This window comes from Sesamum indicum, linkage group LG6 (genome assembly GCF_026168435.1).
Source record: "Sesamum indicum cultivar Baizhima isolate 11 linkage group LG6, ASM2616843v1, whole genome shotgun sequence".
Classification (NCBI taxonomy): Eukaryota; Viridiplantae; Streptophyta; class Magnoliopsida; order Lamiales; family Pedaliaceae; genus Sesamum; species Sesamum indicum.
In genome coordinates this window covers 3,442,574-3,465,238 of record NC_142662.1, presented here as the reverse complement: position 1 = coordinate 3,465,238, position 22,665 = coordinate 3,442,574, and the positions used below count along the sequence as shown (strand labels likewise).

General features: G+C 36.3%; 1 protein-coding gene across 7 annotated transcripts in view; it reads left to right on the top strand.

Annotated features, from left to right (window-relative positions):
- Positions 1 to 22,665, top strand: part of LOC105165163 (MraZ) — a 34,794-nt gene that overhangs the window by 10,682 nt on the left and 1,447 nt on the right. For 6 of the 7 annotated variants that reach the window (XM_088882300.1, XM_011084069.3, XM_011084070.3 and 3 more), the window contains 18 exons: positions 5,391 to 5,599; positions 8,795 to 8,914; positions 11,648 to 11,776; positions 11,882 to 12,007; positions 12,462 to 12,517; positions 12,606 to 12,705; positions 13,162 to 13,279; positions 13,870 to 14,079; positions 14,441 to 14,765; positions 15,589 to 15,682; positions 16,420 to 16,528; positions 16,646 to 16,914; positions 16,973 to 17,124; positions 17,532 to 17,766; positions 19,097 to 19,285; positions 19,406 to 19,689; positions 20,039 to 20,249; positions 20,321 to 20,560. In XM_088882300.1, the coding sequence (XP_088738426.1) occupies positions 5,391 to 5,599; positions 8,795 to 8,914; positions 11,648 to 11,776; positions 11,882 to 12,007; positions 12,462 to 12,517; positions 12,606 to 12,705; positions 13,162 to 13,279; positions 13,870 to 14,079; positions 14,441 to 14,765; positions 15,589 to 15,682; positions 16,420 to 16,528; positions 16,646 to 16,914; positions 16,973 to 17,124; positions 17,532 to 17,766; positions 19,097 to 19,285; positions 19,406 to 19,689; positions 20,039 to 20,249; positions 20,321 to 20,560 (3,176 nt within the window). The remainder of the gene's footprint in view (positions 1 to 5,390; positions 5,600 to 8,794; positions 8,915 to 11,647; positions 11,777 to 11,881; positions 12,008 to 12,461; positions 12,518 to 12,605; positions 12,706 to 13,161; positions 13,280 to 13,869; positions 14,080 to 14,440; positions 14,766 to 15,588; positions 15,683 to 16,419; positions 16,529 to 16,645; positions 16,915 to 16,972; positions 17,125 to 17,531; positions 17,767 to 19,096; positions 19,286 to 19,405; positions 19,690 to 20,038; positions 20,250 to 20,320; positions 20,561 to 22,665) is intronic. The other variant, XM_011084071.3, reaches the window with a different exon arrangement.

The following is a 22,665-nucleotide window of genomic DNA, read 5'->3' as shown; positions in this document are numbered from 1 at the left end:
TGTGAAAATTTACTCTAAGGTTCAGCTTTGATATAGGATCCTGCTATCACATACTTCTTACCTGCTATGTAACCAATTTCCTGCCAGAAATATACATATACAGGGATCGCGGTGGATGTTCTAATGTTAAAAAGCTTGTGTAATCCGGGTCCCTTTGTCATAATCTACCAATAATGGTGTGTGGATTTGGCTGAATCATCCTGAATGAAATTGCTTGTAATGAAATTGCTCTGAGAATTTGCAAGGATTGTGGTTGTAGAGATTCTAACAATGGTGTGTGGATTTGGCTGAATCATCCTGAAGGGCTAATTAGGAGTTTCACAATCATTAGTAATAATGGGCTGGATGGGTCAAGTTGGTAAAGGAAGCTGACCTAGAAATGAAACATGTGGTTATAAACATTTGAAGGCCAAGCCTTATCTTCTTCTATGGTTTTTCTCCCTCTAAAGGAAGGATGCATACAGTGAGACTTCTGTGACTCTGAGGATTGTAACAATAATAACCCTTATGAAGAAGCATGCCAATTGTAAGCACTTAAAAGGCTTTGGGATTGAGCTTGTTCGATGTTATCCAGATATTTACATAGCCATGCAACCAAATACGTTAAGGGGTGACCAGAAATGGGAGAAATGTTCAAGAAATATCAACGAGTTCAGCAGTCAAACTTTCATACTCAAGAATTCTATCTGGGTGTGTAATCAATAGGTTAGTAGCTATTTAGGTAGCTTTTGATTTTTACAGGGACAGGATTTTGAAGGAGAAGTGTGTCAATCACATTGAGAAGATGGTATTGTTTTGCTTTGGCTCCCCAGTTTGTTGGAGAGAATTAGTGTAAGAGACTTCATGAATTATCCCTTTGGTTTCGAAAAGGAAGTTGATGTGTGATTAAATCAATCCCAACATTTTATGAGTTTTGATTACTTAGCAGAATCCATTGTGAGAAACATTTTGAAGAAAGTCTGAGGAATGACCAAAACATCAAATATTTCCTTTTATATGACTTGTGTACAATCATCAATGAAGGTAATAAACATTCTGCTCCATTCAAATTAATGATTTTTAGAGGACCTCATATATTGGAAATTTGGAATCAGTCGAATTGAGAGGACTTAAAGATTTGATTGACAAATTGGCGCACATGTTGCTTGCTTAGTGCACAATATAACAATGGAAACTACTAACAGAAACATCTGGAGAAAAAGGAGTAAACACTTGAGGGGAATTAAAAAGAAAGTATAACCCTCTGCTTAGATTGAAGCCAAATTTCAAAATCCTTGGACAGACTACAGAGAAGTATTGACATAATAGTTGGCATGATCAAATTAGTGCTGTCTTGCCATAGAGGATGCCTCAATACATTTCAATCTATAGCAATTTAATCCTCCTTGCAGTCTAAAACTACTTTTTAAAAGAGCTGAACTTTCTTTTTCAGCACTCACTTATGCTTCACGCCTGAACTCAGCCAGTTCCATCTATTGGAAGGATGAATCCAGTTTAGAGATGTTCATCTCTCTTCCTTTATTCTGCGCTCAAACCCTTTAAAGGCTGGGGAATTTTTTCTTCAATTAGTTGCACATTATAACATCCAAAATTATGAAAGGTTATAATGATTGTAGAGTTCAGCACCTCACCTCCACATATCAAAAGCATCACTGTGGTGTGCAATATCATTTGTATGAACTTCTACTGTGAGCACACAAAATGGATGTAGAGATGATCTTGTAATGTATTTAGCTTAGAGTTTACTTGTATACATGCATAGAAATAAGATATGTAGTTAATTCAGAAATATGTAGGACACTATTTAAATGGCCTGAATTTGATCAATGGATGTTACCTTCACCAGACACCGAGGTGGTTGAGCCATCAGGAATTCTAGTTTTATGGCACATTGAACCCGTCTTAGCCTTTTGACTGATTTAGAGCATCTTCTTCAACGATATGGAATCAGTTGACAAGTCCAAAATTCTGTAGCCAATTATGGATTGAACACCACAGAATGGATAGAAGAACTGAAGAAGTCTAAACTACTGATAACCTCCATATATTCTGCAGGACGATGTCATTAATTGACTCTTGATTAGCAAGATGAGCTTGCTCCAATTGACCACGGGAGCCTCTCATAGGATTGAGATGTGTGACTTTTTCTGAAGCTTAGAAACACATTTCTTTTATATTCTGGTGCTTCTTGTAATAGGTGTGGCACAAATCGGGTTTACCTATTTTCGCCTGGACTGCTGTTTTTGGTTAGCCATTCATCTCTATTTCAAACCAAAATTTTTATGCCCCTCATTTGACCAAGTAGGGATATGGCTGAACCTTTGTTATAGCCAACAGGTTGTTCCAGCATGGCATAATATCAGTTTTGTTCCTTAAGAATGAGAGGACTATCTATTTGATAGTATTCAGATTTAAGCCCTACAAGGAAATCAATAAGGGTCTCCTTTGTAATGTCGCCATTGGTTTAGCAGCCTCAGGCACATCTTTTTCACAAACCCTGAAAATTCTTCAGTTTCATGCTTACACCTTCAGTTTACCTTAATCGGTTCAAGGTAAGTTTCCATGCCTTTTCTGGGTAGCTCTAAATATCACCATGTCGTGTTTCTTGAATTAGCTTCCTCCATAGAATCTCCCCAATAATGTTGGCATGGGAAGGGACCCTCAATTTTAGCATTACAGGCAGCACAGAATGCTAGAGCTAGTACCTAATAATGCGTTCTTTTGATACACCAGTGCAGAGTTTAGATGATTATTCCTCCTTTCATTTTAGGTAAATATCTTCACAACGTGAGGCTACTGAAGGTAGTATGGCTGACTGATACAATCGATTCACGTTTAGAGATCACTTATTGAGCCATTTTAGGAGAGCCAAATGGTGAGGTGGAGGTAGGCATAAGATGATTGGATCTAACCATTAGTTTTCATAGGAGAAGCGAAATAATTCATTGTTGACATGAAGGGTACTGGCAATGAATCCCAAAGGTGAGAAAGTTGGGGAGTACCTTGATGAATGCAAAAACAGACAATCCAATAACTCTGGGCAATAGAGGATGAAAAGCCACATCTTTGATCAATAAATATGAAAAGCCAGGTCTTTGAGCAAGAAATACGACCCTGTGACTCTACTTAGTGACATCGAGAAGTTCCTACAATGAAGAGCAGGGAAAAAAATTGAAATTCTCAACGATAGTCTTCAGTTTCTTGTTAGATTCTATATTTCTAACTGTGTCTATAGAGTATAGAACAAAAATATACGTGCATTTGAGATAAATAAATAAAGACAATAATTACTGAAATAGTAAGCATAATATTAGGGAGGATCAATCCAATATCCATTTGGTTTTAAAAGTTGGGAAAGCAAAAAAGTTTCGTGTATCAAATAAGGGAAAATCAAGGATAACAGGTGTGTCATGGGACAAAGACCAGGAAAGGAAGACCTAAAGACTGTCTTTGGTATCATGTTAGAAGTATAACAAAGAACAAGAACTAGAGGAGAGAGTTTCATATATTTAATTATGTGTACAGGACAAGAGTTTAACATGCATTTGAAATAAATAATCAAAGCCAATACAGACGCCTTGGAGCCTTGTTTTGTGGTTCTTCCTTTGTAGGAAGAGCATGAAAGTTTACCACCTATATTTTCTGAAATAATACTAATGAATCTAGCATAAATTACGAAAGCATAAAGTTAGGGAGAGAATCGACAATCTTTTTAGTTTTAATAAATTGGAAACCGTAAAATCTAGCCACAACCAAATTTGGGAAAATCAAGGATACTTTAAGAGAGTTCTTTTGGAATTCCAGCAATACCTTTAAACCTTTTCTCGGTTAACATAAGACTTTAGGTTCTTACCTCTTCAAGATAAGCATGAGAATTAACCTTATCACGGTTTCAACATAAGCATGAATATCGAAGTAGCACAATTTCCTTACTATTATACAAAAGTATGTATTCAAAATCCAAGGTATAATTGCACTTTGGTCCCTTATTTTGGCATAAATTTCTATGACCCCGTCTGACATTAAGTGATTAATAATTATTTCACAAGCTTATTGAGATTATGATACATTAGGTGATTACTAGGTGCACAAATATATTTTACAAATAATAGATTTTCAGTTTAAGTAGAGACTTATCCTGTAGTATACTTGAAAATGGCTTGTTTAATATACGGGAAAATGAGAAGATAGATAATGAGTGGTAGAGTTACGCTTGTGATTAGATACAACTTTCTCTTAGGGCATGATCATATACACCTTTCTCTTAGGCCTGCTAATAAATTTAAGCACATTAATGACTTAAGTACTTCATATGCTAGTTACCTTGGATTACTAACAAGCTTAGTGTTGAAATGGTTTTGTTAAGCATTTGCTAAGTCATTAAATTCTGGCTAACCACTGTCTCTGTGCTAAACATTAGGGTTTAAATTAAATTTAATACCCTAAGAATATGTATTTTGATCTCTTTGCAGTTATGAGAAATAATAATGAGATACTAGTAGAATAACCAAGTATTTTGTTAGTACAATAGTTGTATCAGACATGCTATAATTGTCAGTTCAATTATTACTACCAATTATATTGACATTCTGACTGAAGGTGATTCTGACTTTATTCAATTTAAGGGAAAATTTGATAAAATGATGGAACAAAAATGTGGAGGGGTTACTCTCACTTTCAGTGGTTGTTTCATTGTTTGTAAGGGCAAGAGAAATGTAACCTAAAAATCATATCATCTCCTGCTGTATATTCTAATTTTTTTCTTCTATGAAGATATAACATTTCTGTTGTTGTCTCTTTTATTATAGTGGAAGACTGATGACTAACAGTTTACAGTTTTGAGTCTAAATCTAGTCCCCATGGCATGAGCACGCGGAGCATAATATGTAAAAATAGAATCTTTTGTTCTCTTGTTTTTCTCCTGAGATACGCTGGTAACACATGGTGCTAAATTATGGCATATCAGTAGTACCTTGCGGTCATATTTAAATGGATTTAAGAGGAGTTTACTCAAACTCTATTGCTCTTCAGATGCTTAATTATGATCTTCTATATGTATTGTGTACATAAAATGTCACTTCAATCCACTAGTATTCTTTAAAAGGTTGATGTTTTCTTCTGTTAGTGGTCGAATTCTTGCCACGTTCAAATCACTAAAGTTTCAGGCTATCACATTTGTTATTGTTATGTCAACTTCATCTCATCCATCTTATAGTTTAATGCCCATGTGATGGAGCTCATCTAAATAAAAATAAAGTTTGGAAGTAGAATGCATCTAATCTCATATTTGACTTAAAGTTTGACCAGATAATCTTTACTTTCCAATCAGTATTTCTCCTTAGCTTTGGGCCAGGATTAGATGCCTTGATGATTTGTGTTCTCTGTGGCAGGTGGATTGAGTATTGGCTGTTCCTGGAATGCTGGAGCGGCAGGTACTTACTTCGATGCATCTGTACTGAGTTTAAGAGTTGGCAATGACAATGTGACAACAGAAACAGAAACTCCATTACTGGATTTTTCTACTAGCCCACTATGGACAAATGTTTATGTGGAGAACAATGCAAAAGTTTTGGTGCCTCTCCTTTGGACAAGAGTTCAGGTACACAAGCTCTTTTGTCTGATACACACACATACACCAGATAAAGACTTTCTGTATGTGTATTACACTGAAAAGGCATGCCCCATGGCAAATGCTGCATAAGCACATGAACCTATATATGACTAAATATGCACACACACACACACATATATATACTGGGAGATTCTGTGTGTTTATATTCCTCATTTATGATATTGTGTTGAGATACACTCCTATAATAACATAGACAGAAATAATGTTTGGAAACCCACACTTCTCGTTGATGAGTAAATGACTGGGCAACACTCACAGGTCATTGGTTGAACTGTGCAGTTAACTATTATCGCGTCATAACATAGTCATGCCATTTCAACATTGATGGAATGCTGAACTTTTATGGTAGGCATATTGTAACCAAAAAATTTTACTTTTGCATTCCTAAAGATGATTTTGTTTCAATACGTAAACAAGTTAGGCTATGGCTTTTGTAATAGCTAAATTTGGGCTCAATCAGAAACTATACTATATATAAAGTGAGAGCACCCTTTTGGTGTCTCACTTAATTTTGGTATGTCAATTGTTAGTTTTTTAATATTTAATTATTTTTCTTTTTTCTTTTCTCAACTTTCCATTTTTCTCAATCTTCTTAACTTCCCATTTTCTCTTTTCTCAACTTCCACATCTCTTTTTCTTCTCTCATTTTTTTATTATTTTCTCAGTTTTTTATACTTTTTAATATTTGATTAATCCAATTAATATACTTTTAAAATAATAATAATTTTTTTAAAATTTTAAATTGATTGTGCACATACATGTGCTTGTGCCACATATACTCGTTTAAATAACTTAAGTGGTCTGTCAAATCTAATTTAACAGAAAAGTAAATCCAACTCCACTGGCTTCCTTCCGCTATAGGCTGATACAGAAAAGAAGTTGATTGAAGCTTGAATAGGTTCAAGGTCCAAGCCGAATCCACTCTCTTGTCTACATCACCAAAGTTCTTCTTCACATTCTTTTTTCCTGTCATTCTCGCCCAGACAGAAATGAGACCCATCTTCATCTGTTCCGGTTCATTAAAGTATCTTCCAAATTCCTCTGCTCATTTCACCTTTCTCTTTTCAGCAGGGTATATGGAATTAAGGCTCTTTCCATGGGTTATGGAGTTGATATAGACATAATTACATTATTCATGGGAACATAATTCTTACTGATCTACTGTTTTATAGAGGTACGACTGCCAAAGGGACTTATAGGTAGATGTGAAAATTCTTGGTTCTCATCATCAGGCCTGGTCAAAGATCTTTTGAACTGTTTATTACAAATATAAAATACTAACCAAATTTACAAAATATTGGAGGACAGTAAGTATTTAGTAATTTTGGTAAAACATCCCCTAATGGTGCTTCTCTTAAAAAAACCGTCACTTTTAGAATTTTATGATAAAAGCATTATTTTTAAATTTTATGTGCTTTCATTACCATATATATTTTTCAAATAAGTAGAGTAGCTCCTCCATTTTGATCTTTTTTAATTTGGAGGTGCCATGCAGTGAAGCCTTCATTTCGATATTCTTTTAGTTTTATTCTTTCAATATTCACTTTCTCTTTAATAGTGAATGGTATAAGATTGTCCACTTTATAACTTTTATAATTGAAGGAGTGCGTAATCTAGTAGTGAGCTAGACACCAATTTCATCTTAACAAATAAGGTGGAATATGGAATAATGCTTTCAATGTCATAATATATGACTGACCTTTATTTTAAATTTCATAGAAGGTATGAAGATTGAATAGATTTATTCAATAAAGAAAATGCACTTTTTTAATTAACGACTTCATGTGTGCTCAATTGAATTTAGTCGATGGTCCTTAGGGCATACATTATAATGGTACTTACCAATCAATCATGTGCCACCTAATCAACAATCACATCTTCACTATTTGGGCCATTTGTCCCATACACGGAAGTAAACATGGCCTTTGAGTGTAAATTAAGTTAATTTGTGTTTATCGAATTTAGTAAAATTATAAATTTTTTAGTATGGCTCCATAATATTTAAATAATAACAATAAAGATTATATAGTAATACTACATACTGAGTTGAGAAAATAATTGATATTGCAGCAATATGATTGATTTATCTTCGTCGGACATGTTGTTGGGACATTCCAAGTTGATACCTGCAACAATCAAGAATCAGTGCAATTTTTATGATAAAATAGGAGAAAGGAAAGCATCACATGAAGTGATGTCTTTACCATAAATTGGTATATTTTCCATCAGTCATCTATACATTATTTTGTATGTTCACTTTTATATTTATAAAAAACAGTTAAACACCCCAGGGAAAAACCCAGACTATGAAAGGAAACGAGCAAAAGCAGTACTGAATCAGTGCGGAAATATGAATTGCTGAGATAGATTCTACTGCTTGATCAAGGGAAGTAGATGCTCATATATGGTTTACACTTTTTTCTGGTCTAAGGGGTGGCGAACCCTTCTTCAAGTTAGTCTTGTGAGTAAGGGCAAGGAACCTCCTATCCAAACTGCTGTCTTTGCAGTTGACCTGCTGTTGCTTTGACTAAAGTACCACCCACAAGGATAATTAACCTCCACAAAATAATATATGGGAATGTTCTCGATTTGCCTCTGGGCAATTGTTAGCAACTTCATCAATATGATGTGGTTAGCAATTTCCCCTGTTAATAATTCTGCAATCTTCAATCAGAATGTTGAGGTAGTAGAGTAGCTTCTCAGCATGGTTCACATTCTTCAGATTTAAATTTCCTTGATCCATGGAAATCTGGCTATAGTGCCAGTCAGGTGTTCCTAGTTTTACTTTAGTAACAAATGGAATCATTTGTCTGTTGGCAATATGTGATGTTATTTGCTCTCTGACATTATTCATATTTAAAATGTAAAGTACGAAGTAATGTTGGTAATAAATGTTTCCCGCCTTCACATGTTCATCAATAGTGCTATTCCAGAACCAGAAAAATCCAAGCATGCATTATAAAAGAATCAACATATATATCCCGACTCCTGAGTACAATCTTTCTGCAAGTGAATTCTTTACCATGCTACATACGAAGCCTTTAGTTTCTGTTTGTATCATGGCTTAGTAAGTGTTCTTCGAAAATCAGTATTTTCTTAATTTGTCATCATAAATCATTCTAGTGTTGTGTGCTTCTAGACATCCAACTTTCTTTCTTGTAGGTGCGAGGTCAGATAAGTTTGTATTATAGGAGCAGCATTATTTTTGGATTGTCTGACTTTCCAGTCTCAGAATTTGAACTCGTCGCAGAGGAACTTCTGATGAGTGATTCTGTTATAAAGGTAGAAGAATTGCTTATGGCATTTGTTTTTTTGTTATCATAGTTTAAATGATTGTATAATGTTGGGAATATGAGTTATATACTTGATGACTTTTATATGTGAACAGATCCTCATAAACAAAATTCTGCATGTGCATCCATATCAAAATGACAAATGTTTGCATTTGTATGTTGCCGCCCTCCATGGGACACTCGTTGTTGCGTCTTGCATTTGGGCGACTGCGCCTTACGTGCGAAGTTCTATATATATGGGCTAGCCCCAACAAACAAATTAATTACTTTTATTATGGTAAAATGATATGATCATCCTTTGAGGTCCATAATATTTTACTCGTAGTCTCTCTGATCTGTCCATCTAGTCACAATGGCAGCAATTTGTTAGGGGATTATTTACTTTTGTGTGCAGCATAAATGGTTGGTAGGGCCCAAATGTATTATTTGTGGGATAGAATGAATTAATAAAACTATGAGATGGTTACTTCAATTGTGTAAATGATGGATAAAAAAATTGCAGAAGGTAGCGTATTGTTTAGTTGGCTAATTTTTGTGATAAATGAACAGAATTACTATTATGCCCTTGATTAATTAATTGAAAAATATTCACACAAAAGCGTCAAGACCGATTAAGCCATTTCCATCACTGGGAGGGTTTCACCCAACTGATGCAGCATATGGACACGAGGTTAATTCTCTTCAGAAAAATCCAATTTGAAGGCCTGACCAAAACTTGTGATCGAGACCGAGTCTTTGTTCGAGGGCCATTTTCATATGATGCTTTATCTATGTTCATATCTTCTAAATTTTCCTGCTTCACTTTCAATTTGGAGCATGAGTTTTTCTGCTTCTTGATTTGAAGGCCCAAGATCCATTGGGGTATCGGTATTACACCAGTGGCATGTCCAGTCGGATGAGTGGCACCTATTATCACATCCACGATAGAGAAATCTGATGAGGATATCATGAAAAAGGGACCTTGTAGTCGGGTTGTGGGGACTCGTCTGTGGTGAATTGTTCGGAACCTAGAGTTTTAATCACAATCCAGAGGTTTTGAGGACATTTAAGGCAATTGTGTTTTTGGTTTATCGAACTGATGGATCGAAGTTGGAGAAGTGAATCTTCTGACTGTGATTTCAGAGGTATTTTTGACCAGGGTGTTCATGGAATTTCATATTGCTCAGCAGGGACATTGGACATTTAAAAAAAAAAAAAGGCGAGATTGGGCTGGATTGAGTAATCCGACCCCCCAGGCCGGATGAGTAATCATGCAATTTCTTGAATCCGCCACATGCCGATTGCCGAGCTGTTAGCCATGAAAAGAAATGCCTGATAATGGTGGATTGGTGGCTTAATCCATGCTTATCAGACAATGTAAACAATCCCTAAGGTGATTATATGACCTTTAGCACCCTATGTTAAACTAAATGGTCATAACTACATCCTCTAGTGCCAGGCAGTTTAAACTAAAACAAACTGATATACATCCTATCTGTGCTCCAGAATCCTAGGGTGTTGGGCTTGCACCATGGAAACAGGCTAATTACATAGTTGTAACTTTGCTCTTACTCTGAAGGTCCACATGTATCATGATAACAGGCTTGGTACACGGTTATGACTCGGTTCTTGCATGTGAAAAATACAAAAGTCAAAATGGTTTTTCCATCTTGGTCAAGGACCACTCTTTTCTGTTGGCAGTCCAACAAAGTGGCATGGTGGTATCACTCTCTCCACTATGACGACACACTTCACTTGCTCCTTCCCCATATCAACTAGAGCCCATGTCCAAATGACGTAGAGGTAAAACAGCGGTGCCGAAGTAGCTTGAGTAGGCTTTTTTTGCCACATAAAGCAAGGTAGTATTTTGTGCCAACATTTTTCCATTTTAAAAGCTTGCTTGTTATGTGGGATTTGAAGCATCGAATAGAGCGAAATAGTGTTTCATTCTTTCCAGTAACATCCTTCTGCATTAGTGGCGACTAGAGGGCTAGGATCCCATTCATCATATTTTATCTGCATAGCCAAAGTCCATAGCCTGGCAATGTCCTCGCCATAAATGCGAGGATGTATACTTGATATATGATTTTGTGGTTGGCATGGAGTTGTTGCCAATGAGATGAGGCCAATGTGATTTTTTTGAGTGTTACCAATAAGCTGCTGGATACTTGTAATCTCACAAGAAAAATGTTCTTATGTGTTTGAATTGTATGAGCTGCTGAAATTGCTTGTATTGTGCTAATACTTAAATCTGTAACCTATGTAGTTTGTTCAATTTCATCTGCCTAATTTCTTTTACTTATTTCCTGGTTAAACAATTGCTATGAGTTGTGCAAATGCTTGGTCGGATGCTTAGTCAAATTTTTATGACATCAATTACCTATTATGGGTGCCCTTGTAATTTCTCTACACTTATTGTGTGCAACCACTGTTTGAAATGTCTTATACTTTCTTCAACTGAAGTTAACCTGGTAGCTTCTAGTGTTATGTGAACTTAGATACTAGTTAACTAGCTGTGGAGCAACATGATTTTTGTTGTATTTGTTCACATCAATAGTTCTCAGAATGTCTGAGAGCCCAAAGTTTCAAAAATTCTTGAAGTAAACCGGTGCTGCTTGGCTGTTGAAGGGGAAATAGATGCTGCTATTGCATCTAATTTCTGTATGACTTACCATTGAAACTTTATTGATAATGTCCAGACTATGTGTAGTCACAAATGGTTTTGTGTTTTGTGCTGGTGAAGGTTTATGGTGCCCTTAGAGTATCTGTCAAAATGTTACTCATGTTGAACTCCCAAATCCAAGTTGATGGTGGAGGAAATACTGATGTGGCTACGTCCGTCCTTGAAGTCAGAAATCTTGTTGTTCTTAAGGTAAGAGCCAAATGACTTTTCAATGCAGCTAAACTGTTGTCTGTTCTATGAGATTGTTAAGTATGTGGCTCAAGTTCCCTCACCATAACCTCCTTCCGGTGGCAGGACAATTCTGTTATAAGTTCAAATGCAAATTTGGCTCTATATGGGCAAGGACTTTTAAAGCTAACTGGTCGGGGTGATGCAATCAAAGGACAGAGACTCTCACTGTCACTATTTTATAATATTACTGTAAGATTTTGATTATAGAAGCAAGTTCTCTTCTTTCTTCCTGTTCTTTTTATTGTTTAGATGTCGTGTTGCCACTCTACAAACTGTTTTTACATTTCTTTTCTCTTACATAATTGATATCACTTTATCTATCGGTCAGAAATCGGAACTGTAATTAGATTTAAGCATTTGAATAAGCACTGGAAATGCGTATTGGATTCAGGTATAGCATCTTTCAAACCTGCTACAGACGGATACTGCTGATGATGCAGAAGTCTGTGCTCCTTCCTCAGGAATTGATATATCCCTTTTTATATTCAATACTACAAAAATGTTGATCTAAGACGGTTGTTGTTGGAACAATTTAATATATTCATTTCTTGCGCTACTTTCTCGGGTTTTGTAGATTCTCTGTCTACATTTTATGATAAACCAAGATCATCTTTCTTACCTCAAAAAACTTGTCATGGGTTAGGTTGGCCCAGGCTCTTTACTTCAAGCTCCGTTGGATGACGATGAAAGCAGAAGCTTGTAAGAAATTCAATGAAATTAAAAGCTTAGTATGTATTGTTTCTTACCATTCTTTTGTGTTGGCAAATCACATGGTCTTCTGTTCTAGGGTGACTAGATCTCTTTGCGGGAGTCCAACATGCCCAATGGATCTGATAACTCCCCCTGATGATTGTCATGTGAATTACACACTGTCTTTCTCTATGCAAGTAAGTGAAGATATCTGTACCGAGTACTGTGTGCACTTTACCTTCTTGTCTGCAAGAACCATTCGGACTTCAAATAACCACCCACATAACTTCACATTGGCATTTAATTTCATATGGGTCTGTGCATAGCACTTTGGATAGATTAACAATCCTGTGGATGTTTTTGCATAATGAGCTTTCATGTGGAACCTCTCTTGTGGCTGCATATGACTCTATCCTAATCATTAACAGTTGAACTTATCCAGGTTCAATGTCTTTTTCTTCACCTTCTGCTTCAATGATGTATCGTGCTATGGCTAATTACTGTGAAAAGACCTTTTGTACAGATGTTTAAGCATCCAGATTTCTCTCTTTTCCATACTTTTATTTCTAATGCAAACATTATGTAATTGAATTCTTGTGGATGTATTATATATAGAAAGCTTACAGCTAATGCTACTCTTGTGTCTTGGACAGGTCTGTCGTGTTGAGGATATTCTGGTGAATGGAGTTATTAAGGGAAGTATTGTTCACATCCACAGGGCAAGGACTGTCATTGTAGACACTGATGGCATGATAACTGCATCAGAATTAGGTATCACAATTTCTAATATGAACAATCGATTATGGGGTTGTTGAGGTCTAACGTAGAAATGATAGATATTGGCTATTATCTCTCACTAAAATTATTATTTAGGTTATTTGTTTCGAAACGAAAAGGGTGCTATTATGTCTGATCGAGATAATTTAACACGAGGGAATTTAATATGCCCAAAAATTGACTGACTTATTTAGCTTAAAGTCTTAAAATAGCAAAACTAGTTTGGAGTAACCCTAACCTACACTAGAACTTGGACTGTCTCCACGACACTAAGCCCAAAAATAGGTCTAACTAGTATCAGAATTCCATGAATAATTTGAATATAATCTGTAAATGTTCTTGTATCTTGCACAATCTTGTCATGCTCAATACTCTCGCTTTAATGCTAAAATTTACTTTGTATGTTGGGAAGCATTAGAAATTTTCCTAAACCAGTGGGCTAATCTCTGCTTTTTAAATTTAATGCCTTTCTCTTGCATTTTAATGCTTGAGATTTATGAGGCCTCTAGCATCTCTCTTTCTACAATCTGTTGGTTCTATACGATTGACTTTCTAAGTTTCTAACAAAATGTCATGATTTTCAGGTTGCAGGACTGGTGTTGGCAGGGGAAATTACTCAAATGGAGCTGGTGCTGGTGCTGGGCATGGAGGTAGAGGGGGATCTGGGTTTTTCAATGGGATTCTGAGTGAAGGTGGTCTTGAATATGGCAGTGCTGATCTTCCTTGTGAGTTGGGTAGCGGAACTCAAGGTCCTAATGAGTCTGCTGGCTATGTCGCTGGTGGTGGAATGATAGGTTAGCATTTTTACCAGCTCTCGCAGTTTAATTTTCAGAAAATGAGTGGTTGAGCCTGATGCTTTTATTGTTTCGTTCAATGACCTGAGAAATATCTTTAGGCTTTTGGTGTTTTCGATTGCAATTTAAACTATGTTTTGTTAAACTTTTGTATAACTTAAAGTTACAATGTTGTTGTTCCTTTTCACATTACGTAAACTCATTAGTTTCTTAACTTAGAAGTTGGTCGAAAGTACAAAAAATTTCTGAACTGATGAGCTTTTGATATTTACAAGAAAAAGTTTAAGTTTTATGTTAGGTGTGTTTGTGGAACTGATGTATACTAACCTGTAATCCTGTTACATGCTCTTTATATGGATAGTGATGGGATCCAGACAATGGCCGCTTCTAAGGCTGGATAATTATGGGTTTATCAGCGCTGATGGCCAAAGTTGTCATAGGTCAATCCGTAATAGCAATGGTACTCTCATAGGTGGACTTGGTGGAGGTTCTGGAGGGACTATCCTTCTTTTTCTTCAAGCACTTGCACTTGCAGAGACCTCCACTTTATCTGTTGTAGGAGGCTGTGGCGGTTCAATGGGTGGTGGTGGTGGGGGCGGTGGAAGAATTCATTTTCATTGGTCTAAGCTAGCTACTGGAGATGAATATGTTCCACTTGCTTTTGTTGATGGTGCCATCAACTTCAGGTATAATAATATTTACTACATTAAGAGCTTGTTTACGTGACAGCGTTTATTTTTGGAGAATGCTCATGTGCAGTTTCAGATTATTTAACTTTGCACATATTGTTGGGATCTCAGTCATTGTTTGCTTTCACTTTCATTGGTATCCTGTTTCCTCGGTCTTTTTCTGTTTCATTTTCATCAGTATCCTGTTTCCTCCCACCCTCTCTATATCGTTGCACTTTATTAACATAGTTCTGTCTAGTGTGTTGCTAATCATTCATGTCTGCTTCAAATATTGTTAATACTCATTCTTAGTTTCTGTTCTTCTGTTTAATTGATGAGTTGTTTCACATGACTATTACCTTAGCTTAAATTGTTTTCTTGTAACATGCACTCTTTCTATTTTATATAGTTTTATGATGTTTCAAGATATATTAGCTTTTGAAATACCCAAGAAAAACCTAACAGCTGGCAAGATATAGCAGCAAATAGATATGAAAATCTGTTTCTATTTCTTCTAGATGTAATTATTGAATCAAATTGAAGGAAGGAACCTCATGTATGTTGGTTCCTTCTCTTCCCGGCAACATGATGAATACTCTATCCATAGTCTTTGATGTTTTTTGGTTCTCTATATCCTTTAAGGATGTGATGGAGACTCTATTTACCTTTAATTATTTGTTTCTTAACTTTCTGGATAATTATCTGAATTTTCAATGTCGACACCACTCTCTTTACCACTTTAGTAAGCTGTGGCAGATTCATTGCAAAAGCAGATACAGTAAAACTTTGCTACAAAAGTGTATATATATTAGCATCTTACTTCCTCTCTGTTATTGTGCAGTGGAGGTGCTGGGAGTGGAAATGGTCTTCGTGGGGAAAAGGGCACAATAACTGGAAGGAAGTGCCCGAAAGGCCTGTATGGTACATTCTGTACAGTATGTTCTCTGTACTCCTTATCTTTTCCTCTAGCTTTTGATTAGTTGTATTCATATCAAAAGAAGAAAAGACCAAATAAGAAAGGAGAGAAACTAAAGGAACGAAAAGAGAAGAATAGAGAAAAAAAAGGCAGTTTCCTAATGTAGTGTCCTTTTTATTTTTGACTTATGACTGTACATATTAGTTAGGATAGGACCATAGCCTATCTCTTGTTTTCTTAATTTAGAATCTCTAATTCTCCTTTGGATTCTCCAGTCTGGTGTGAGGATCTTCCCTTTATTCTTATTCATGCAAGGTAAGTTTAACTTATAACTGAAAGAAGTGTGCATTTACCAGAGATAATTAGCAATTGGAAGGTGAAATAGAATTAGTTCTGTATATGATCAAACCCAAGACATGTTCATCATTTGAACTGTAGGCATCTTTCTTTCCTTTTTGAGTCTGTCCTGAGGCGTCATAGAAGGTGAATGTTTTTTGTACGTAACCAGGAGTATTGGTACTCAGGTTAATTTGTATAGTGTATACATGACAAAATTATCAGCACATTTATGGCTTTGTTCAAGCAAAGCATTTTTATACTAACTCTGCTGGAAATATATCTTCCATTGTTGACTTGTTCAATTATACATGGCACATTCGCTGATGATTGCCTGCCAACTGCGTTGCTTGCAGTAGGAATGTTTCTAGTTTTGGCTTTCTGGTTTCTGAACGTCTCTATCCATGGGATGTCTTGTAGGAGTGTCCTGTTGGAACGTATAAAGATGCTGAAGGATCTGATCCAAATCTTTGCAAGCCTTGTTCCCTTGAGCACCTTCCTGCTCGTGCTAATTTTGTTTATGTAAGAGGTATTGTGGTTGATATGTGGAAATTTTCATTTAATATCTCTCCATTTTGTTTAGTACACTACTTATTAGTTCTACCATTTGTAAATCTACTTTTACACATGGGGCCAATTGCTGCAGGTGGAGTAACCCAGTCAAATTGTCCATATAAATGTATATCTGACAAATACAGGACGCCAAAGTGCTATACACCTTTTGAGGAGCTGATATATACATTCGGAGGCCCCTGGCCATTTGCTTTTCTATTATTGTGTGTTGTCATGCTCCTAGCTCTGATTCTAACTACTGTTAGAATCAAATTGATTGGATCGGGATGCTCGTACAATGGGAATGATTCAATCGAGCATCATGACGATCAACGCTTTCCCTATCTTCTTTCCTTATCTGAGGTGAGCATATTCCTACTTTGCTCAGTTTATGTACATCTATGCACTAATCAAATTATAGTCTGTATTGCTTCTTTTTTATTTCCAGGTTCGTGGTGCCAAATCCGAAGAATCTCAAAGTCATGTACATAGAATGTATTTTATGGGTCCCAATACATTCAGGGAACCCTGGCATCTTCCCTACTCACCTCCTGCTGCAATATTTGAGATTGTGTAAGAACATCTGTTTGAATTTGAAATTTGGCACCTTAGTGCAATGAGTGATGCTGTATGCTAAAGATATTAGGTTCTTTTGTTTAAAGATATTGCTCAATTGGTTTGCTTTTTAAGTTTACCAGTTTTAATATGTTGCTGCAAATATGATCCAGTTGAAACATTTGAAATGTTCCCCTTAATAGTTGCCTGAGGTGTCTGAAATCTTCCTGAATGCACTGTATCTCCAATAGCAACCTTTTCTTAATCATTTTGTTCATTTAGTTGTGTGGGATTGAGGAATGTATTCAATCATGAAGTTGATATTTGGAAAATAACAAAATCATACAAATTGTACGGAATCAATCATCCTTCTCTTTGCGGTCCGATTTTTCTTTAGTCATCTGTGGTAGACTTCTGCGCTGCAGGTATGAAGATGCTTTTAACAGATTCATTGACGAGATCAACTCTGTTGCTGCATACGAATGGTGGGAAGGGTCAGTACATAGCATACTTTCTGTCCTTGCATATCCTTGTGCCTGGTCCTGGAAACAATGGCGTAGGAGAAAAAAGATTCACCGGCTTCAGGAGTTTGTGAAATCCGAATATGATCATTCTTGCCTACGCTCTTGCAGATCACGGGCTCTTTACAAAGGAATGAAGGTTAGCTTTAATTCAATCACTATGGAGTCTGTTTCATTAGAATAATACTAAGGGTAAATTACAACCATCTCCCCTCAAGTTTGGCATAATTACAAATACTCCTTGTTGTTTGAGCAATTACAAATACCTCCCTGATTTTAATGTCCGTCTAACAACTAGCCCATTCCGTTAGCCTCCTTTTGTTTCCATCCAATTTTTTTGGTGAACCGACCAAAATACCCTTTCGGATTCTAATTATAATTTTATGTATTTTATAATTTTCTAAAACAATTTTCAGGACTTATATTCCTATAGAGTATTTATTTTATCCACCCTCAAATTTTTATTACATTGTTTCATATGTTTGTTTATTTTTTAAAAACTCTCAGGGGCTACATAATTTTTTCCATTTGATGGGGGTATTTGTAATTTTTCTATCAAGGAGAGGTATTCGTAATTATGCCAAACCTTAGGTAGTTGTAATTTACCCTAATATTAATGTGTATTGATCTAGTTAATTGTCTAATATATAGGGTTATATGTTCTAGGTTACATGTGTGAATAGCCTACATATTTGTCATATTATAGGTTCATCTGCCAAAATATGTCCTCTACTGAATGATATATAAAGAGGTAAAAATAAAATCATATTAAATAAAGATGAAGTAGAAGAACCCACATTGGAAAAGGACCTTTCTGATTCTTGAAGAATGATGGGCAGGGGGATTGATCAAGAAAGATCTCTTGTTCTTATCACAGGATCATGATCGGATTTTAATTTCTATTGACAAATGATTGTGTAATTAAAACTCACGAAAATGTTGGAGGAAGTTTTAGAAACTGTCTTTATATCTAAAGTCTGACTCTGACAGATAGGCTGCTGCTATTAACTATAGAAACATATATGTATGTCTCCGCTACCACGAGAGACTAGCCTCAGCAGCATGGATGCATTTCTTTGAAGAGTACGCGTGAAGAGTCAGCACATATGCAATGTGGTTTAAGTATCTGTGGTAAACAACAAAATTATAGACATCTACTTGCACTTTTATATTACTTTGTCTTTTCTTGAAAGAAAGCGGGATTAACAAGTGGATGAAACCATCAGACAAGTGATTAAATACACCTGAAAATCTTTAAAAAGTGCCAGTCCTCTCTGAAATTTTCTATTCACCTGGTCGCCTAACTTGACCGTATGTGCCACGAAGGAGGAGAAACGGGAAACTCTGAAGAAAAGTCTTAATATCTGGATTTCCAATTCTTTTCCCCCCCTTTCCCCCCAGACTGTTTATTGTATGCTAGTCCTCGACAGACTTCATGTATATGATATACTATGTGATTTTGTTTGCAGGTTGGGGCAACACCTGACTTGCTGGTTTCTTATATTGACTTTTTCCTTGGCGGTGATGAGAAACGGTTAGACATGGTAACCAGTATACAGAAGAGATTTCCCATGCGAATCATTTTTGGTGGGGATGGAAGTTATATGTCTCCGTATAATCTTTATAGTGACACATTATTGACAAATCTCATTGCGCAGGTAACTTGGATATCTATTTTGCCCTATATTAGTTTTATAAGACTTAGGACTACGGAATCATAGACTTCTATCTTGGGAAAAAATTATTTACTCATAAAAAAAAAACCTTTCTACTTTTAGCATGTACCTGCAACTGTCTGGAACCGCTTGGTGGCTGGTTTGAATGCCCAGTTGAGGACTGTAAGGCATGGATGTATCCGGACAGCTCTACTTCCTGTTATCAATTGGCTGACAACTCATGGAAACCCCCAACTTGAGTTTCATGGGGTTAAAATTGAGCTGGGATGGTTCCAAGCCACATCTAGTGGGTATTATCAGTTGGGAATTTTAGTGGTAGCTGGTGACTATACTCTTTATGATCTTCATCATTCTGAGTATTTGGACATCACCGATGCAACATCCAGGTATTCCTATACGATTCTATATCAAGATTCAGCCTTGTTTAATTGAAAATGTGTTATAAAAGCTAAAAAAGAGAGAAAATGATTTTGGCTGAGTTATTATAATACAATGGTGTGATCCTGAGGTGTTCATGTGTAGTTTGTTATCTCTATTCTTTCTAACTCTAATCTGCACTATTAGATTCATGTTATTTCTGTGGTCTCCGTTGTTGTACTTTCACAAATTTGCTTCAGATATTCGTGGCTGTAGTAAAAGGAGAAACCTTTTTTGCAGTATTGCAAAACAACTAGAGACACATTTTGTCTGACTGTTCAATTAAACTCACTAAACTTTTTTGTCTACAATCTTCAGGAACTTTGCTCCAGCTGCACAAAATAGTAGTTTAAAGAACGCAGAAGAAAGTCAGGCTTACACAAGTCATGTATTATCCCGTAAAAAGGTTACTGGGGGATTCAATGGTGGTGTTATAAATGAAGCTACCTTAAAATCCCTTGGCTATAAAAGGGACTTTCTCTTTCCATTTTCTCTGTTGCTGCGCAATACCCGCCCTGTTGGCCGACAGGTACTCGATGTCTCTGATGCAGTTGCAATAATTTTCACTAATCGCTACTGACGTTTGCTTATGTGTTCCAGGACACCGTACAGCTTTTGATTACTGTCATGCTGTTGGCTGACCTTTTTGTCACTCTCCTTATGCTGTTAATGTTCTACTGGATATCTCTTGGGGCTTTCCTTGCTGTACTTCTTATCCTTCCTCTGTCATTGCTCTCTCCCTTTCCAGCAGGCTTGAATGCCTTATTCACTAATGGGCCTAGGAGAGCTTCACTTGCTCGTGTTTATGCCTTGTGGAATGCTAGCTCGATCTCGAACATTGTAAGTGTTACTATGTCATGATATGAACATCTGGCAATTGCATTTCAGTTTCTGCAGAATAACAAAATAATCAATAGAAGAATGTAATAAAGGGATGCTGCAGATATTGAGTCACTTGAAAATATGCTTGACATCTCTACTAATTGACCCTTGATCTACAGATTTAGTGAGTCACGCCCAGGGTTTTCATGATTGCATGAAAGCAACCTTCATAATATAGTCCAATGAAGTGTTAGAAATGTCAATTTTATAGTTAATGTGGTAAACAACGAATGGTATTTGTGAAGATCATAAAATTAAGGGAAAGTTTTACTTGGTATAGGAGTTTATGTCTAGCCTAACACCTTTGTAATTGCTTGTACTTGGTAAAGGTGCGTATATGTGGGAAATCACACTATTTTATTTCTCCTCTTATGACATTTTGTCCAACTTGTAATCTTATAACCTCTCAAAGTCCTGATAAAAATACCATGAGAAGCTTATATGTTTAGCGAAACACCTTTGTAATTTACTCACATTTTCATCTTTTGTTGATCAACATAACCTTCTTGTAAGTAAATTCTAATGATGGTTTCTAAAACTTTGAAGGACGTGGCCGAAGGTTAATAAAAGATGGGAGGGATCTATTCGGTTCTTGAAAAAATCCCAAGAAATGAAATAGAGCTAGAACTTGAAACTAGTACTTCGCTGTGGTCGAAGATGATCAAGAGAACCTACTTGCCAAATTCTCCCCTGATGTTTAGCATAATTACCAAACTAGCCCTCATGTTTCAAGCTTGCAACCACAGCCTCGACATTAGTCTCCATTTTACATAGTCCTCTTTATGTCTCTTGCCGTTAATAGAAGTGCTAACATCACCAATGAAAGGTGGAGACACCCTACTTTTCCTTCAAGGCTCGTTTGCTTGGTAGTATGGGATACTTGATAGTATCGGATAACTGAGTGGTTGATAAATGTGTGATAGGATGTGATAGGATTAATTATTTTGTGTTTACTAGTTGGGATTGAAAAATGGATATAAAAGTGTTAGAATAATTTTATAGTTTCTATGTCAGATTAAACTAAGAATGAAATGCTAAAATACCTAACTTACCCCGTCCATATTTTTTCATATGTTGCATATTTTATTACGGAGACAATCAAACCGTTCTCATTCATCATTAAAACCACCACCTTTGCCTAAATCGCGCTGATATCACCTCCAATCTCCTCCCATCATCCCCGTTAAAAAGAAACCCTTAGCAGAAGCTAATGGAAGATCAAAGACACTTAAGTAATTGGCTTTTTTATTTTAAAAAATATATTGACTTTGAAAAACTAATAAAAACAGGCTGGATGCTGGGATTACTTATCCCACCCTCTTAGGTTGGATATGAAATCCAACCGAGTCCCAATGCTGGGCCAGCCACTTTGAAGAAATGCATGTCTTTGCATATAGACATAGAGTGTTTGTGTAAAGAGGGATCTCCGTCTCGTCGTGGTACATTGGTGGTCATGATGAGAAGGATAATGTTTTCTTTTAGTTTCTCCAATGAAAAATTGTGGTTCATGGATGATGAGATCAATGGGCCAAAGTTTGTCTCAATAACAAGTGATAGAGAGCTTTGGTCTTCTTCTTACTGTTTGAGTTTTCAGCCTTTGTTTTTCCAGTTAAACTTGCTTGCAAGGCTATTTCCTAGTTTGCCCTAGGGCTTTTTCGCCACTTGTTTGTCATGGGGGGTAATTCTAACTTGAAACATTTAGGTCGTTTAGGATACTACCCCAAACCTGAAGGGAGGTTTAGGTTTTGCAGCCGACCATGAATTATCTAATGTGGTGCTCCTTTTTCCTCTCTGGGTTTGGAAACTATAAGAGTGACAGTCATTTGAGCCAATATAAATTGTTCCTATGGATTATGAGGGATTTGTGATGACAATACAGTATGCCCCAGTCTTATCTCTAAAGCAAAGTTATCACAGTTACTTCTGAAATTTTGGGCAGAGTGCTTCCGACATGTCTCTTGGTTCTGGAAGTTTTCGGGACTGTATTTCCAACGTGTCTTGGTTATAGAAGTATACTACTTGATGCAATGAGTCACTAGATTCCCAAAATATAACTTTAAGAT